Here is an 18,474-nt window from a genome sequence, read left to right on the forward strand (position 1 = left end):
TTGCGCTTTTCATATCTTCGCTGCTTTTTAGCCAACTCCAAGCTACCGCTTCTGGATCTGAAGTCCTGTGTTCCTGCGCCATCTGACTTGCTGCTTCTTCTTCCATGGCGATGCCTGTTCTATCTATGAACAAGTGCGCCTTATTACCCCCCCCCCCCCCCTCCTTACAAATGCGCACGGTAAGTTGCTGCTTCTTGAGTAGACAGGGTGGGATAAAGGGGTGGTAATGTACGGCGAGACAGCATGTAGTGTTCAAGCAGTTCTGTGTATGTAAGGATCGAGGAGGCACACGTGTGATCCGGGAGGGGAGAGGCTCGGGGAAGGAGCGTGTCGATGGCCAGCTACATTGCCGGGCATCGACTAGTGTCCCGGAATCCTGATCACACTGATCCTTTTCAGAGGGCTAGCGACGAGGATTTGGCGGCTGGCGGCACCGATGCGTCCGCAAGATAGTTACGGCAGGCCGTGCGGGAATCTGACATAATGGTAGCTTGTGCATTAGTGGAGACGGCCAGAGCGATGGCTGCTTCTTCGGCAATACTCAGAATCCCGCCCTGAATGCTGATATCACTCTTGCGGAACTGCGTGCAGCACTGGCCGTTATGCGGAAAGGTGCAGTGCCGGGTCCAGATCGTATTAATGGTAAACTTCTCTTTAATCTTGACGACCAGCCCTCGAGGCTTTGAATATGTCAACAGTAATTGCTGGGCACAAGAATTATTCCTGACCCGTGGAAGACTGATGAAATCCGCTTTATTCAAGCCCAAGAAACCCTTCTCAGTTGAGCACCTCCGCCCCATTTCCCTTACTTCATGCTTGGGGAAGCTGTCTGAGCGAGTTATTAATACCCGTCTCATCAGATATGTTGAAGATGAAGGCATCCTTCCGCGCTCTATGTTTGGCTTCTGCGCCCACCTCTCTGCACAAGATATATCCTAATCCAAAAAAATCGGAAGTTCTCACGCACCCAAATCGACAAAGTACGCGCCATCCTAGCTTTAAATCTGTGCGGTGCCTTCTATAACGTTACCCATAGCAGCATTATTTCCAGCCTGAACTCCACCAACTGTGGTTCTCGTACCTACAACTATGTATGAGCTTTTCTAACCAATAGGAAAGCCATCCTTAATGTGGACCGAGCTACTTCCACACCTATCAATCTGGGCCTTATGGGCACACCTCAAGGCGCGATACTTTCACCACTGCTTTTCAACCTCATTTTGAAGGACCTTCCCAATAAGCTCAACAGCCTTCCGGGAGTTCGACATGTCATCTACGCGGACGATGTGACAATTTGGACTGCCCATTGTAATGAAGGCGAAATTCAAGGCAACCTCCAAGCGGCGACAGACTTGGTCAGTGCCTATGCCGCTTCTCGTGGTCTTGCCTGTGCCCCTAAGAAATCGGGAATTCTTATTATTGACCGCCGGCGACAGCCCCTCACAGTACCACCTCGCCAATTGAGGTCATCCTGGACGGCCAAATGATAGAAGTGAAGCCCGAGATCAAGATCTTCGGCCTCGTTATCCCTTACGGCCGCTCCCGTTGCTCTACTCTCAATCATTTAGTCAACACTACCGATCAAATTATACGAATGCTTCAACTAGTCATCAAAACTGCGGCATTAGGGAGCGAGACGCACTGCAGCTGGTCAACGCATTCGTTATCACCCACATTGCCTACGGCACGCCATACCTTCCGTTTCGCAAACAGGAGCTCAATCGGTTGAACACTCTTGTCAGAAAAGCGGTCAAGACAGCCGTGGGGCTTCCCCTATGCACCTCTACTAACCGCTTACTCCAACTTGGAGCTCATAAAACCATTGAAGAGTTGCATGAAGCACATCGCCTGGCGCAACTTGTCCGCTTAGCGGCCTCGTCCACTGGAAGACGTACATGTACTTCAAACTCTCAATATTGCCCCGCTCTATACCACCCAACACCGCGAAGATCTGCCATAGAATATCCGCCGAGCCATTACCGTCAAACCTCTTCCCAAGCATATGCATGCAGAATATCACCAAGACCGCCGACGGGCAAGAGCCACTCACCTCTCTCGAATATGGGACAGCCAACCGAATACTCTGTACGTAGACGCTGCTGGCCCTGTTAATGGACACATGGCCATTACCGTGACATCTCCAGCGGGCACTCTTCTCAACTATGCCTCTCTTCGCACTACCGAATCGACCACCTGGGGATCTTTAACGTGCGCTGACATCGCACAACACATGGACGCCACTTCGTTTCGCCTCCATCGAGACGCAGCCGCTGTCCACTCCCTTTCACACTGCACAGGAAGAGGCCGTACATACTAAGAACACCACAGCCTCATCTGACCGCCCAGAGCTTCGTCTTGATTTGTTAAAATGCTGTAAGCGACTGCGGTGGATGTCAACAACTCCGCTCGTAGCTTGCCACACTCATAGAAGTCATCGTGACTTACTGCACGGACCACCCTGGTGTGGTTGGCCACCATCTCGTACATGACTACCAAGTACTCACAGATCGTGCCGGTATCCCTCAAGAGAAACGTACATAACAGTTGTATCTTACTGGTAATCACGCATATGGGGCTGAAACTTGGAGGCTAACGAAAGGATTCAACTTATGTTGAGGACAACGCAGAGAGCTATGGAAATAAAAATGGTAGGTGTGACATTAATAGATTTGAGGCGTACAGAGAGAGTCAGAGGAATAACTCGAATAATGACATTTTAATCGAAATCAAAAAGAAATGGCCATGAGCAGGACATGTAATGCGAAGGGAGGATAACCGATGTCGCTAAGGGCAACAAATAGTATTCCTAGGGCAACAGCGCAGCAGAGGCGGCAGAAAAATAGTTGGATGTATAGGTTAAGATATTCGGACCGGTTTGATTGGAGAAATATAGGAGAGGCCTTTGCTCTGCAGTGTGTACAGTGCGGCTGATGATGATGATGACTAAGGCTTCCCCTCTTTCATAGTTTATTTTGCTTAGTGTTTTTTAAAGAATTCATTTCCAGTCTTCTCTGCCATCTTTCATTATTGGCAGCATCAAACATTCTGGGCTACTAACTGCTGCCATGTGGTAATGCTAAAATTTGTTTACAATCTCAGCATTGTTAGAGCAAGCCAGCTGAACTAATTGATCGAAAAAACCTCTTATAAGATAAGATTATAAATGGATGGAGACAAAGTTTACACTTTGATGTGACAAGAATGTTCAAAAATTGTGCAGAAATTACATTCGCTCGAAGAGACTAGTGGTGACATCGCCGGCTAGTTATGCCTACGGCCGCCGCTCTCCGCGAAGCGAAATGTGTTTTCTTACAATGCCTCCGCGCAAGCTGCTGTAACCCCCATACGGGCGGCGACGCCTTCTGCGCCTGTGAGGCCCAGCAATAGGCTCGAGCAGTCCAGTTGTCAACGCCGGTTGCTCGAGGATCGTCCAGCACTCGATCCAAATGCAGCACCTGATACCGCGGTTGACACCGCTCGCTCTCTACGCGTCCTAGGGGCGTAGAGGCTTCTCCTGTGCGGGCACATGGCGAACGTGGCTGCGTGTGGACCCGCGCAGTTTGCGCACCGTGGTCGGCCACGCGCGTCGCAGCTGCGGTACCCATGTGGACCGGAGCACACCTTGCAGCGTGTGTCAGCGTGGCACCGACTGGCCACATGTCCGAAACGCTGGCAGTTCATACATTGTATCGGTGGGAGCGCGTACGGCTCGACTTTGTACGTGTCGCCGCACAGGGTCACGGTGACCGGCAAAGCCGGTAGCTCGGGCCGGAACACAAGTACCACGCTCGTCTGAGGCACGTCGTGGTGGCGGCCGTTTGGCAGCGCTCGGTAGGCAACCAATCGCCGCGCCGACACCACGCCGAAAGACGCGTACAAACATTCACGCATTGTGGCGCAGTCAAGCCATGCTGGCACGCGCCGGATCTTGCCGGCGTTGTGTCCGTACCAGAGAGGTAGCGTTACTTCCACCGGGGCGCCGCAGAGATGCTGGACGCGTTGGAGCCTGACGACTGCATCCGCCGTGCGTAAACTTACGACGAGCAGACCGTTTCGAGTTAGGCGCATGTAGTGGAAGGGCTCTCCGGCTAGGATACCGAGCTCTCGTGTCACATCTTCGAGCTGCAGGTCGCGAACAGTCCTGGTGGCTTCCAGAGAGCGAACTAGTAGAGGAATGCCGCCTTTGGGGTGTTTTCCCGCCTCGCACAGTAACCTTGACCATTTTTCACAACTTGTCTTCCCTGTTGACGTAGATTTTGCGGCGGAATTCTCACTTGGATTTGGCAGTTCGTGGTTGCTGGATGCTAGGCATTCCTCCTGCTGCTGCTCTGTCTGTTCGTATTCCATCAGGCTTTTCGTCGTCGTTTCAGCCTTCAGCGGCACTCAGGGGTGTTCCTCAATCCACGTCTGTTTCTTGGGATTTTGGTCACTGGCTCTTTGGAGCCAGCCGTTTTGCAGTAGAGTTTTCGTTCAACACTGTCTACAGAGCCATGCAAAAGAGAAAAAATATACAATGCTGCTATCGTCGAAACGGACTACCTCCGCACTGCAGGGCATCTTCCATGGGAGACGCGGACCAGTAACTCATCTGTTCTTTGGGAAGCAACAGCTTGATTTAGCTCAAAGAACGACGCAGGCTAGAAAGCTGCGATAGCACACCCGTCATACCAGTGAGAAATGAAGATGGAGAGAACAATGAAGGCGGTTCACAGGGGCAGCTGACGGGATCTGAAATAATGTCTGCCATTAGTTTCTCGCAGCTGCGTCTCTCTGCGCACAGCCTTACAGGTGCTGCCCGTTGTGGAACCTTTTTTTTTTTTTTTTACTTTCTGAATTCGCAAACTCATCACATTCCCAAAGAACATTTATAGTGGACAAAAAAGCAGTTTTACATAATAATAAGCAGAAGCAATTTAATAATAAAGTATGTTTCAGCCAGCTGTGTGACGTCGCGGCACACCAACCTATGACTTAACCGGTACGAGAGCTTAAATAATTGTGCGCTTGTAAATTAGCTAAGCTGGCGATTGTAACCAACAGCTGTGGACACAATTTTTCTGAAATGACAGAAAGCAAGCTCGAAAATTTGTCTTTCAGCAAACAAAAAGTGGATATAGACGGTCGTGCATCCGTAGTTACGTCAAGCGCCCAATGTTGCTCGTAAAAGCCTCTCCGGTTGATGCTACCAATTGGGAATTTTGTAAATTCATTTATGCTGCTAGAAAACGTTGCAGCGCTGCGAAATGTGGTATAAATGACCGTAAAGCCCAGGATAACATACCGTGAAAGTTTCAGGGATATCCAGAGAGGTTGAAAAAAAAACGCCGGAGTTGCGCTTTAAAAATCTAGCCTAGCTGAGTGGCGTGCTGTGATAGTCTGATCTGGCTATTGCTGGGGAAAGGTACAGGCCTATATAGAGATAAGTAAACAGCGCTATTTTTCGTTTCGGTGTGCACCTTATCTTTGCTTACAATACAGCTGTGTTAGAAACAATGAACACGTCACCGTTTCACCTAGCTTACGGTCACAAAATAACACCAGTTAAGGGCACCATGTTAACGCATCTGGGCGACAAACTGTCTGAACCCTGACTTTCTTCCTTTTTGCAGTGCGTCGATGTAGGTCATCAGCTGCCCAGGTGCGGATTTCAGGGCAACTACGCCGGGGTACAAAAGCTATATCTTCGACGCCATGATGCTCAGTACAAAACTGGAGATGGTGCTAGTACATCTATAGTTCCGGTTTCACTGAACTGGAGGGGACATTCGAGATGGCCTTCAGCAGTCTCTACTATCCGGTCATCCTGATGTGACGTACGTGATCCGCCTAAGGGCGAAAAAGCTGGCCAAGGACGTCATTGTGTACAACTAGCTCCTACCCTTCATTACTTTGTCAGGTCGCCGCCGCGGTGGCTCTGTGCTTAGGGTGCTGGACTCTTGAATTGAAGGATGCGGAATCGAATCCAGGCCGCAATGGTCGCTTTTCGAAGGGGGCGAAAAACAAAACTCCAGTGCATTGTGCGATGTCAGTGCAATTTGAAAAACCCCAGGTGGACAAAATTTCCGGAGTCGTCCACTACGCGGTGTCTCTCATAGCCCGAGTCGCTTTTGGACGTTAAAGCCAAAAAAAAAAAAATAGCTCTGGTTTAGCATGTTTAACCCTAGTTTAATCGCAAAAGCCACGGCGGAAGCTTCTTTTGCCTGCTGCATTATTCCCCTATCATGCCCTATCAGTGTGAGGTGCTACATTATTTGGAGCACTCATCCTTTAAGGGTATGACGCGAGAGCGTAAGCTACCAGCCCACATATAAAGTCACGCTTCAACCTAGCCGTATGGACGTGCCTGCGTGTCGTAATGGTAACGAGAATGAGTACTGGTAAAGTGCACCTGTTTCCTCTTGAGTGATACCGGTAAGCTGCGGGTCACAACCTACGAGTACTTGCCAAATGCGTTCCTTCTCAATCTTATTTGCCTAGTTATTCCCCGTTCCTTCTTGTTCTCCAGATTTTGTTTCCGGCCCTATTATTCAAATTCAAATTTTATTCTGGAAACAAAAGTTTGCATGGGGGACAGGGAAAAAGCTGTCAGAAAAGCTTGAGAAGCCCTGACCCCCAACCACACGGGCAGCAGAGGAGCGTGCGGCTAAGGGAAAACAGTATAATGACGAAAGCATATGCCCCCCTTTTAGATGTACTATATAACCAAACGTAAGGATTATTATTGCTATCTCTCGCACCCCTGTTGCACTGACTCTGAATCTCAACTGGACGATATTCAACGTGGTCAATGCGAAGAATCTGGAGTTTGCAGCTTGTGCTAAGCGATGTCAGCGCACGTTCAAGGTCCCCAGGTGGTCGAAATTACTCCGTAACCCTCCACTACGGCTCCTCTTTCTCTCTTTTCACTTTCACTCCCTCCCTCTACGGCGCGGTTCATCATCATCATCATCAGCCTGATTATACCCACTGCAGGGCGAAGACCTCTCCCATATTTCTCCACTTAACCCGGTTCTAGCTGCGTCCACTTGACCCCTGCGAACTTCTTAATCTCATCCGCCCACCTAACTTTCTGCCGCCCCCTGCTACGCTTTCCTTCCCTTGGAATCCAGTTTGTTACTCTAAGCGATCATCGGTTATCCTCTCTTCGCACTACATGTCCTGCCCATGCCCATTTCTTCTTCTTAATTTCCACTAGAATGTCGGTAACTTGAGTTATTTTTCTGACCGACTCTGCACGCTTTCTATCTCTTAATGTTACCCCTACCATTTTTCGTTTCATAGCCCTCTGGGTTGTCCTCAACTTAAGTAGAACTCTCTTGAGCCTCCACGTTTCAGCCCCATAGGTGAGTACAGGCAAGATGCAACTGTTGTATACTTTCCTCTTGAGCGATACCGGTAAGCTGCTAGTCATAATCTGCGAGTGCTTGCCAAATGCGCTCCATCCCAATCTTATTCTTCTTGTTATTTCCCTTTCATGATCCGGATCTGCGGTTACTACCTGTCCCAAGTAGACATATTCGCCTACTACTTCCAGTATTTCGCTACCTAATGTAAACTGCTGTTCCTTCCCGAGGCTGTTGAACATTACCTTAGTCTTCTGCATGTTGATTTTCGAGCCTACCTTTCTACTTTTTCTGTCTAGGTCATCAACGGTTCAGGTGTCCACAGAAACAAGTGTGACAGATATCACGCCTTTCTCTTCCTGTGAACCAATTAGATTAGATTCGCTTGTGCATAAGGTTTCGGCGATTCCTGTTTAAACTAAGACACTCATAGGAATCGCTGCTGCTATAAACATTGCTGTAAGCAACGCTTCTAGTCTCCTACGTCGTTCATTTCTTAGCGTAGATATCGTCTTCGAACCAGTATATGTACTCCCCGCACTGAGTCTTTATGGTTCTAGCTGTCGGAGGAGAACAATGACTTGGTTAGACCATAAATACACGATCATTGAAACAAGTGCTGCTATTGCCGCTATGTTGTTGTTGTTGTTGTGGCTGTAGGAAGAAGGAAAAGAAAACGCACGGGCCTGCTACTGGCTCTGTAGCTGAGCCACTTCCGCTGCCTCGTGCAGACAGAAGAGAAAATAGAGAGGAAAGAAAAAGAAGAGGGAGAGAAAGACGCGAGCCGCAACAACAGCCGTCGTCCACCACCGAAACGGTGGCGGGTGCAATGACGGCCTACAACAGATAAAAATTCTGTGGCAGGCCAGCCCACGCCGCAAGCAGGGATGACGTCCTGTCCCAGCCCCATTATGGAGTCGACAGCCGCTATCCAGACCTTTCCAGACTCCCTGAATCGGTCTTCAATGAATAGCGTTTGAAGCTGGCGTGTTGGCGAAAGCCTAAATAATAAACTACACTGGTTGCCTGTGTGTACTGCCCTTACAAAAATTTTGAGCAGGTGCTGACGCCTTGCTGAGTACGAGCTGAATCGAGACAGAAAGCCAACATGAACCCAAAGATTTTGAATCCGCTCAACAATTGCTAACCAAAATTTTAGTTGCGCTTAGCCAGCATAGTTTGTGTTGAGGGATTTGGGCTAATTTTCCGATGCTGTTTTACAGAGCCTATAAACAGCAAACGTAAATGCTCATAAGTGCATTTAGCTGAAACATGGAAACGGGCCTTTTTGGTAAATATTTGAAAGGGTGTGTGATATACTGCATACACTACCAAGATATTAGGGGTAAAATTTGAGATGAAACGTCAATTCCGCAAAGAAAGCGTATGTTGTGATAGGCGTCACATTTCAAAATGCCGGAAAGAAGGCGTGTGTTGTGATAGTTGGGCGCCACTTTCAGAAGAACTTAAAACAGCTCTAACTAATCGCTGGATTTTATTGCCGACACAAGATGAAGGGACCCAGTTAACAAAATGTCGCATGAAAACCTTATTAGTTGTAATGCAACAAAAATGAACTTTCACCAGAATATTTTATATAGCAATGCTGACCTGCAGTTCACATCCTGCATGCATCGAGAAGTCATTGTAGAGGGGTATATAGAGATTGACGAGGTACAGCATAGGTAAAACGCACGGGTCTCCAAATGTTTGTGTGCGCAGCATCTTGTGTCTAAAACATCCCGCATCTAGATAGCGCGAAGATAAAGTGGCATCAGTGTTGAACGTACCCGAAAATTGCTTGGGCACACGGTCGTTCATCGATTTTTTAACCGGAGAAGATATTCGTGGGTTGAATTAGCCCAATAATTTCAGCATGACATCAACATGGAGATAACTACAAATAGTGTTGAAATGCTCAACTTCAGCTTGGTGGCTACTTTTCCGTTGAAATTTAACTGGCTCAATATTCTGTCCACATCCGCCCTGAATGATCCCAACACGAATTCAAGATTGCATGTTGAGTCTGCTCAGCAGAGCACAAGCACGATCTCAGGGTGTTTCTTGTAGAGACATATATGCCGGTACTGTTACTGCGATGCCCTCTAACGTTTTTATCCGTACAAGGTCATTGAAAAAAAAACAGTTGTCGCGTGCTAGAGTGTAGTTAGCGAGGCAACGCTTTTCTGCGCTGCACGTTTCCTTTGCGCTTATCTCTCTCGGAAGATGAACTTCTGAGCTCAAAATATTCAGATATATATTTCAGTTAATATCTTTTGAATGAGATACATTATTTGGGTTTGCACTGCAGGACTAGACGCGACAGATATTTATGAAAGAGTCAGAACATAGGACGACATACACTATGATAGTTTTATTTCGCGGAGGAGATTTGGCGTTTTCAGCTTCCCCACCCTCTCTTTGGTCTTGGAGGCAGCACAGGTTGGCGAATGAGAGGAGCGTAACCTGGTGGTATGGGGTTCCAGTTCGGGTCGATGCACATTCCCAGGAGGGGATTGGCAACCATTTGATAGCACGTACAGGGATTTCTGCAGCGCGGCATCAACAACTGAGGGTAACACTGTCAGGAAAGGAAGAGAGAAAAATCGCTGTGTGAAGCGGCAAGAGGAACTTCCTGAAGTTGGTTCCACGAAAGATCAAACAGTTTAAGTTTTCAGGTTTTCAGTTTCCTTGAATATTTTATATTATGCACTAAAGGCCAGCAGTAAATTTCATCTGTGGAAAAGCTGATTTTTCCGAAATAATATATGAACTACATTGTGGCAGAGGCACCCTCCTCACGGACACTGTTATTCAGCAACCTTACACATAAGGTTCCATAATAAACAAAACTCAAATGTGGGCACAAATTACCTTTAAGGGAGCAAAAACGGAGTGACATGTCCTCTAACGCACTCGTACGGCACTGTAATTCTCTCAAAGTGTTTAGGTAGATTTTTGCCACTAAATGTACGGAATGACACACTGCGAACAATGGCATTGTTTCCGATTCAAACTACATTTGTTCCCTGTAATCAGCAATGAAGAAGACTTTTAACCCTGCGCCAGAGGTTCCGAGATCAGAAACTAGAAGATATTGGTAATTGCTAGAGTCTCGCATGTTTGGAAGTAAAAGTATACTTCCTTATCTGACCATAAATATTCTGTATTTCTAGCGATGAAAATTGACCACAAAGCTCGGATGGAATGTCGTGGCCTTACAAGCGAGTGCGTCAGAGGACGTACTACCTCTTTTTACTCCCTTGTGGGGAGTAAAAAGAGGTAGTGTGCCCTTCGTGTTTATAGTGCAGAATTGCTCTGAAGTCTGAAAAAAAATTACTTTTAACGTTTTGGAATTGTGAATATATTTTGCGAGCTAAAATAATGGTGAGAAAGAGTATGTCAAGCTTAAATTCCAGCCGCATTATGGTAGTTAAGCTTCATAGAAGAAATTTCAAAAACACCACAAGACACGCGAGTGTGAATATTTCTCCGGAACTGCGTTGCAATTTTAATTTTCGAAATTACTAAGCAGCTCGGTAAACAAAGTGTGGTGATTTCTATTACTATATGAAACAATGACAGAAGAGATATTGTTCGAAACCTGGCATTTCTAATATGATTTTAAAAAAATTAAGAAAAAGAATCGTCCCCTTCTAAAAATTTCTGAACCTAGCTTCTGAACGAAGCCGAAAAAGAACACAAAGAAATATGTTGTATTACACTGTTTGTAACCATGCTGTCAAAGCTGAACTCTCTTGCTTCTGACCATCGTCAAAAAGCTTAAATGAAGGTGCGGAAGCATGAAATATTCCGTTCGCTGCTCTATTTTTGATATGCCAAGACCAAGACCTATTGCCCAAAGAGAGCATATACCTAATCGCATTTTTATAGGCCTGCACCAGTTCGCAATGCAAGTATGATGCGATGCCGCTGGCCGCTGCTTACGTCTTGGAATGCACGCGAACAGAACCTTTCAACATAATTTTATATTTTTCACTCCACCTGTAATGCCGTACGTGTCGCAGTGATTCTCGCTTTGTATTTCGACTCTTGGCATCCTGCGTCTATTTTTCAATTTAGAATTCTACTTTCATTAGAGAATGCATTTTAATTTTCCTTACCCCTTTTTATTTAATGTGATCGGTTTAAGCAAGTAACAGCTAGCTATACTGCGTAGGAATTCTCTCATGTGTTTCGTCAGTTTCTTTTGGCTTCTGCATATCCGAAAAACTCAAAATTGAGAAAGTGAGGTCGTCGTTTGTTAACAACAGCCGAGCGGAGACTGCAATGACTCCGAAAGTGTGCAACGTCTCCTTCAAAAACGCATACTGGCCAACCGGGGAAAATGCTCGGAATATTACCAACCCTTATACATTGCATTCATCGATTACGAAAAAGCATTCGACTCAATAGAAGCCTCAGCCGTCATGATGTAATTGCGAAATGAGGATGTAGAAGAGCCATATATGAAAGTACTGGAAGATGTCTATAGTGGCTTCACAGCAACCATACTATGAAAGTACTGGAAGATGTCTATAGTGGCTTCACAGCAACCCTAGTCCTCCGTCAAGAAAGTAATAAAATTCCCATAAAGAAAAGTGTTAGGTGGGCGGATGAGATTAAGAAGTTCGCAGGGGTCAAGTGGATGCAGCTAGCACAGAACCGGGTTAAGTGGAGAAATATGGGAGAGGCCTTCGCCCTGCAGTGGGTATAATCAGGCTGATGATGATGATGATGATGATGATGATGATGATGAAAGAAAAGTGTTAGGCAGGGAGATACGCTATCCAGAGTGCTGTTCACCGCTTGCTTAGAGAAAGTATTCAGAGACCTGGAATGAGCGAAGTTAAGGATAAGGGTTGACTGAGAATATCTCAGTAATCTGCGATTTGCTGATGACATTGCGTTGCTTATATGCAACTCAGCAAATAATTATTAATGACATAGACAGGCAAAGCTAGGCCTAAGTTAATATGCAAAGGTAATGTTCAACAGCCTGGGAACGCAACAGAAGTTTATAATAGGCATAACGAAACACTGAAGAATACGCGTATACTTAAGACAGACAGTAGCCGAAAAATCCCGGCCATGAAAAGGAAATAACGAATGAGACTCGGATGAAGCGAATTTGGGCAGTAATCGCAGAACATGACTAGCAGCTTACCGGTATCGCTCAAGAGGTAAGTATATGACAGTTGCATCTTACCTGTACTCACCTATGGGCCTGAAAGGTTGAGGCTAGTGAAAATGTTTCCATTTAAGCTGAAGACAACAGAGAGAGCTATGGAACGAAGAAGAGTAGGTGTAACTATAGGAGTTAGGAAGCGTGCACGGTCAGGAAAATGACTCAAGTTAATGACATTCTAGTGGAAATTAAGGAGACGAAATGGGCATGGGCAGGGCATGTAGTGCGAAGAGGGGATAACCGATGGTCGCTAACAGATTAGATTCCAAGGGAAGGAAGGCGCAGCAGTGTACAGCAGAAAATTAGGCGGCCGGATGTGATTAAATTTTCAGGAGTCAATGGGGATGAAGCTAGCAAATAAGCGAGTTGCAGTTGGTACAGACCGGTTGGTGATGGTGGATAACTGAAAATTCACACAAAGGACACGATGACCTGTCCTTTGCATGAGTTTTTAAATATGCAAAAGCAACTAGACAAACTTCAAACTCTGACGTCTACTGGATGTTTTAAGAATATGTTGTCTTTGAAAGGATATTTTATGCTTTCACATTCTGTTCTAAGGTGCTCCTAGCTTTTATGAACGATGGATATACTCCGATTGGTTTGGTTTGTTGGATTTAACGTCCCAAAGCAACTCAGGTTATGAGAGACGCCGTAGTGGAGGACTCCGGAAATTTCGACCACCTGGGGTTCTTTAACGTGCACTGACATCCCACAGCATACGGGGGGCTTTGCTTTTCACCTCCATCGAAAAGCGGCCGCCGAGGCCGGGATTCGATCCGCATCTTTGGGAACAGTAGTCGAGCGCCGTAACCACTGCGCCACCCCGGCGGAGCGGATACACTCTGAGATCCACTGCGAAGTTCTGAAGGTTACATTGAAAGAGTTTGTTGGCATGCATTCCTATGGACCGCACTCCCATCTGCTACCCTCCTTAGGCGGTAGCGGCTGCACCGCATTCGACTTACGTCACATAACGGCGTTTAGTTATAAAATTTAATCATGTGTACTTTCTTTGGACGAAAAATGTTTCAGTTAGGACCCTATGAGAGATTTTAGAGCACGTGACGGCGTATTTGCTGCTGTCTAATCTTTCTGCAGGTATCTCTGCTGATGAGAAACCACATCTTCATCTTTTCTAACTTCTGTATTTTTTCCCCTGTTTCTAGATGCTTGCTTCCAACGTTTAGAAAATTTGCTGTTTTTCAATTTTTCTTTAGATTGAATACTCGTCTGGTCTGTGGGGTTTATAGGTCCAATGTGAGTCAGGTTATGAGAGATTCCATTGAAGGGCTTCAGAAATTAAATTAAATACTACTTGATTCAATACAGCCAGATTGGGGAATCCTGTTTCCGGCGTTTCCAGCAATAAAATGACCCGAGTTCGGGGAGATTGCGACACTTTCGATAACGACGCAACCTCGGAATGCGGTCCCGGGTGTCGCATTATCGTTTCGGAAAACCACAGAACACATTACTTCCACTTGCAACTTCAAGCTTCTGCAACAGTCCTGAGATGAATCAATAGGTTTGATAAAGGAGGAATAAGGCTTCGTAATTGTACCGGCTGCCCGCAGGCCGGGTTTCCATAGGGCCTAGGCCTAGGATTGTTGAGGCGCCTGCGCGGTATTTCCGGTAGATGTCCTGCCGGAACGTCCCAGTTTTGTCTGCTCCCCGCTGCACCTGGCCTGAAATGCATACACATGAAAGTCTGAGAGCGCAGTTACCATAGTACCTGCCTAAGAATTCCCACTTTCGCATACAGGGGGTTGCTACAGACAACAACAGCGTAACTTGCAACATGGACAGGAAAATGTGCACTCTGGCGTCGGGTCGCCAAAATAAGCCTTTGCGAATTACTGTAGCGAGAGCTACATTGACCACTGTCTCCTCATTTCGCTGTGCCGGTCCGAAGAGCGAAGAAAGAAGAAGAAAAAAGAAGAAGGAAAAGAAGACGAAGAAGAAGAAGAGGAGGAGGAGGAAGAAGAAGAAGAAGAAGAAGAAGAAGAAGAAGAAGAAGAAGAAGAAGAAGAAGAAGAAGAAGAAGAAGAAGAAGAAGAAGAAGAAGAAGAAGAAGAAGAAGAAGAAGAAGAAGAAGAAGACAGATAACTCGGTGGTTGGTAGAGTCGAACGACAACAGCGAGTTTCTAGGACAGAAGGTTCGTTCGAACGTTATGACGGTGGTGTGCCCTGAGTTCGACGTAGAGACGATGTCATACCACTAGAAGTCTTCTACACCCGAATCAGAATAATCAACGACGAGAGGCAAGGGGTGCTCATAGGTGAAGTGATTCCCCTATGTCGTATATAAAGCTGAAACTATAGAATAAACTACTGCGTGCAAAAGCCTTGTCTTTACTTCCAAGCCGAACCTAAGCGTAGCCATGCTGATTGCTCTCGCGTAACTGCAGGTTTAACGACAATTCTTTTTGTTTGCTATCTGCTCGTGGCATGCTTAACACTTGTGACATATTAGTGAGCAGCAGAAAAGTATGGGCTAACACTTAACAAAATAAAACTGGTAGAAAAGGACACATATATAACAAGCATCACATGACACAAGTGACAAGTTCAATTTTCAGAGGCGCCTTTCATCCTACAGGCTATCTCGTAGTTGCTGGAGAAGTGATTATTTTCGCGTGATCGGGATGTGTAGGCTGCACGGGCACTTGTCGTAGGGAGCTTCATAAGCTGCTCGGGTGGGTAGATCCTTCCCGTTCGAACGTCCGTGCCATCCACAAAACCTTTGGTTACTGAACGCACGTTTTCTTTTACTACTGAGCGGAAAGAGGAGAATGAAAGTCTGCCCGCAGTCAACACTATTATGACCGGCCATATTTCCTACTGCTTGGTTTGGCTGCTGTTTGTTTTTTTCATGTGTTCCTTCGACCTCCCTTTGTCAAAATGCACACCCTTCAAAACACACGATATCCGCGAGTCTGAGTTGCTTGTTCAGTTTACAAAGTTTTAACGTCCCAGAGCGACTCAATCTACGAGAGACGCCGCAATGGAGGACTGTGAATAATTTTGACCACCTGGGGCTCTTTAACGTGCACTGACATTGCACAGCAATCCTCGACATCGGTGATGTCAGTGCCGGAAAAGGTGCAGGGGTCACGATGCTTCGCCCTTACCGCGAAAAAAATGGTAGTGTTACTCAGCTCCAAACAGTACCCCGCGTCTCCACCAAATGATCATTTGGTGGAGTTACGTGGTCCAAGGCTGGGACATCCAGTACACAAGGAACAACACACATGTCACCAAGAGATAGCACGGACCTGAGCAAGGGTACCATACATAATAACTTCACTCTCGTTGCTTTCCTTATCCGTGCCGATGGGAAATGACGTTGATGAATTGACAGTGGCCGAGGAAATAGGTGGCAGCAATAGTTGTATGGTGTCATGCTCTTTTTTTTTCGGATTGCGCTGAAGGTGCGTTGATAGAGGGACATGCTGGCATATTAAGAGAAATCATAATTGCAAAGAACGCAATACTGAGACGAAAAGTTGGCGTCACAGAGCACGAACAAGCGAAGAAGGCCGATGCAGACTCACGACAGGCTCTCACAGTAGCCACGGAACTTGAAGCTGTGTGTCGGTTCGTTTATGCAAAGCGATGTCGATGATGTCACATCAGTCTGAGAAATGTCACACAGCAGTGGTTGATGGTGTTATGCTCCTGCTGTCCAAATCGAGGTGAAGATGTGTTGATAGTGAGTTGTCGCACTGCAGAAGCCATTACTGGAGAGCGCACCGTAAGACGGATAGTACGCGACGCAGAGCATAAGCATAAGGACCAGCCCATACACCCAAAGTACCTGACTAGCGGATTCAATTCTAAAGAAAGGCTCACTCACCTCTTCAGTTAAGATTTTAAGCGCTCGTTAAATGGTTATTTACGTTTAGCACCACAGAAGTGCAATTGTCACAAAAAAAAAAAAATGTTGCCCTTGACAACTGGTTGCTATATAGCGCCCAAGTGCATATATTAACTGCATAGATTACATTCTTTGCGCTCGCAAAAACAAGCTTTCCTTGAAGTATGATATGCTTTTGCATCAAAAACTCCTAATTACAAGCAATGTACAACGACAAGCTGTCAAGCGGATACTCACTCGACAGGAACGGCTGAAATCAGCAGAATCAGCAGGATCGGAAGTGGGCAGTTAATCTTGGCTAAACACATAATGCGAAACTGGTAAAGCCTTTTAACAAAATGTGCTCATGAGCGCAGAATTTCTCTGACGTTTTATAAAGTCCTGGGAAGTTCCACAGAGTTAGCGCCAAAGAGCTTTAATGTCACTCAAAGCAATGAATTCGAAGAAAGTAAACATAAGCTGTCATCATCGTGTACCACTTCCGGCGCGGAGGGAGGAAGAAAGAAATACGCCTAAATGTCTCACTTTGTTCAGTAAATCGGGATATGACTTCTGAAAATTTAATGTAAAGCAATGACGTAGATTAATTAATGCTTAGTATTAATTTATTTTCCATCTATACCTCGGTTTCTACAATACAGTGTGGGCAATAGTGCGACAAAGTATGCAGTAATGCGAAAGTACTTGGCATTACTGGATACTTTGTCGCACTATTGCCCACACTGCATTGTACAAACCGAGGTATAGATGGAAAATAAATTAATACTAAGCAGACACAGCGGCAAGGTGAAAACAAGGGCAAAAGCTGATGGGTGGATGGTGCTTTAATGTATGTCATAATTACTACTGCAACATTATTATGTATAATTAATCTACGTCATTCAGTTCAGTTACTTCACTAAACTGAATGACGTAGATTAATTATACATAATAATGATGCAGTAGTAATTATGGCATACATTAAAGCACCACCCACCCATCTACTGCATCATTATGTATAATTAATCTACGTCATTCAGTTCAGTTACTTCACTAAACTGAATGACGTAGATTAATTATACATAATAATGATACAGTAGTAATTATGACATACATTAAAGCACCACCCACCCATCTACTGCATCATTATTATGTATAATTAATCTACGTCATTCAGTTCAGTTACTTTATTATGTATGATTAATCTACGTCATTCAGTTCAGTTACTTCACTGAACTGAATGACGTAGATTAATTATACTTAATAATGATGCAGTAGCAATTATAGCATACATTAAAGCACCACCCACCAATCAGCTTTTGCCCTTGTTTTCACCTTCCCGCTGTGTCTGCTTAGTATTAATTTATTTTCCATCTATACCTCGATTTCTACAGTGCAGTGTGGGCAATAGTGCGACAAAGTATGCAGTAATGCCGAGTACTTTCGCAGCTAGTGTGGAAAGAAATCAGACGAATCTGATGATAAATAGAAGTTGGATAATTAAGGTCTGCACCTTGGTATTTCCGCTTACGATCGAACAAAGAATGGACGGTCGACCTGTTTTGTTTATTTCAAAATTTTATATACTGTTTCCTGATGACTGGAAAGAAGAGATCTGCAATTGCTTTTGCTGCCAAGATTTTTGTCGAGGCACAGACAAATAATAATGAGGAAGAGGTGGAGTGCCAGGCTGCCCTGTTTTTGCAGGATTTGGAGTGCCAGGTTGCACGCATTTGCTGTTTTGGCCAACTTTGGTTATAAATTACACAAAATATGTTGAAGTTAAGTAGCTGAAAATTTTCTGAATAAATACATACATGTTGTTATTTGTATTCAGTTAATTGTCGTTTTTCTGGGTAGTGTATAGATGTTCTTACAAAATTTCTCAAAATCGGCCCACTAAACGAAACTTTAGCTATTTTGCAGGCTTTTATTTTTAAAAAGGTTTTCTGCAGAGCAGCAATAATTAAGAATATATTCTCAGTATAGTTATGTATTAAACAGTTAAAGCTTATATTTATATAACGTTCCAATACAGAGATACGATGGCGCTACATTCAAGACAACAGCGAACAATGAAAATT

At 45.4% G+C, this 18,474-nt stretch overlaps 2 protein-coding genes across 2 annotated transcripts; both read right to left on the reverse strand.

The window, feature by feature from the left end:
* Positions 1–3,405: 3,405 nt before the first annotated feature.
* Positions 3,406–4,473, reverse strand: LOC146178696 (uncharacterized). Its single transcript, XM_084580012.1, has one exon. It carries the CDS (start codon positions 4,345–4,347, stop codon positions 3,406–3,408), a length of 942 nt encoding a protein of 313 aa, XP_084436138.1. The 5' UTR covers positions 4,348–4,473.
* A 5,229-nt stretch (positions 4,474–9,702) lies between these two features.
* LOC146178697 (uncharacterized) lies at positions 9,703–16,938 on the reverse strand. The gene is made up of 3 exons (XM_084578464.1): positions 16,649–16,938; positions 14,096–14,219; positions 9,703–9,924 (listed from the first exon to the last, which is right to left on the reverse strand). Exons 1-3 carry the CDS (start codon positions 16,717–16,719, stop codon positions 9,745–9,747), a joined length of 375 nt encoding a protein of 124 aa, XP_084434590.1. The 5' UTR covers positions 16,720–16,938; the 3' UTR covers positions 9,703–9,744.
* Positions 16,939–18,474: the final 1,536 nt, after the last annotated feature.

This window comes from Amblyomma maculatum, chromosome 9, assembly GCF_055883805.1.
Source record: "Amblyomma maculatum isolate TAMU_Amacu chromosome 9, ASM5588380v1, whole genome shotgun sequence".
Taxonomy (NCBI): Eukaryota; Metazoa; Arthropoda; class Arachnida; order Ixodida; family Ixodidae; genus Amblyomma; species Amblyomma maculatum.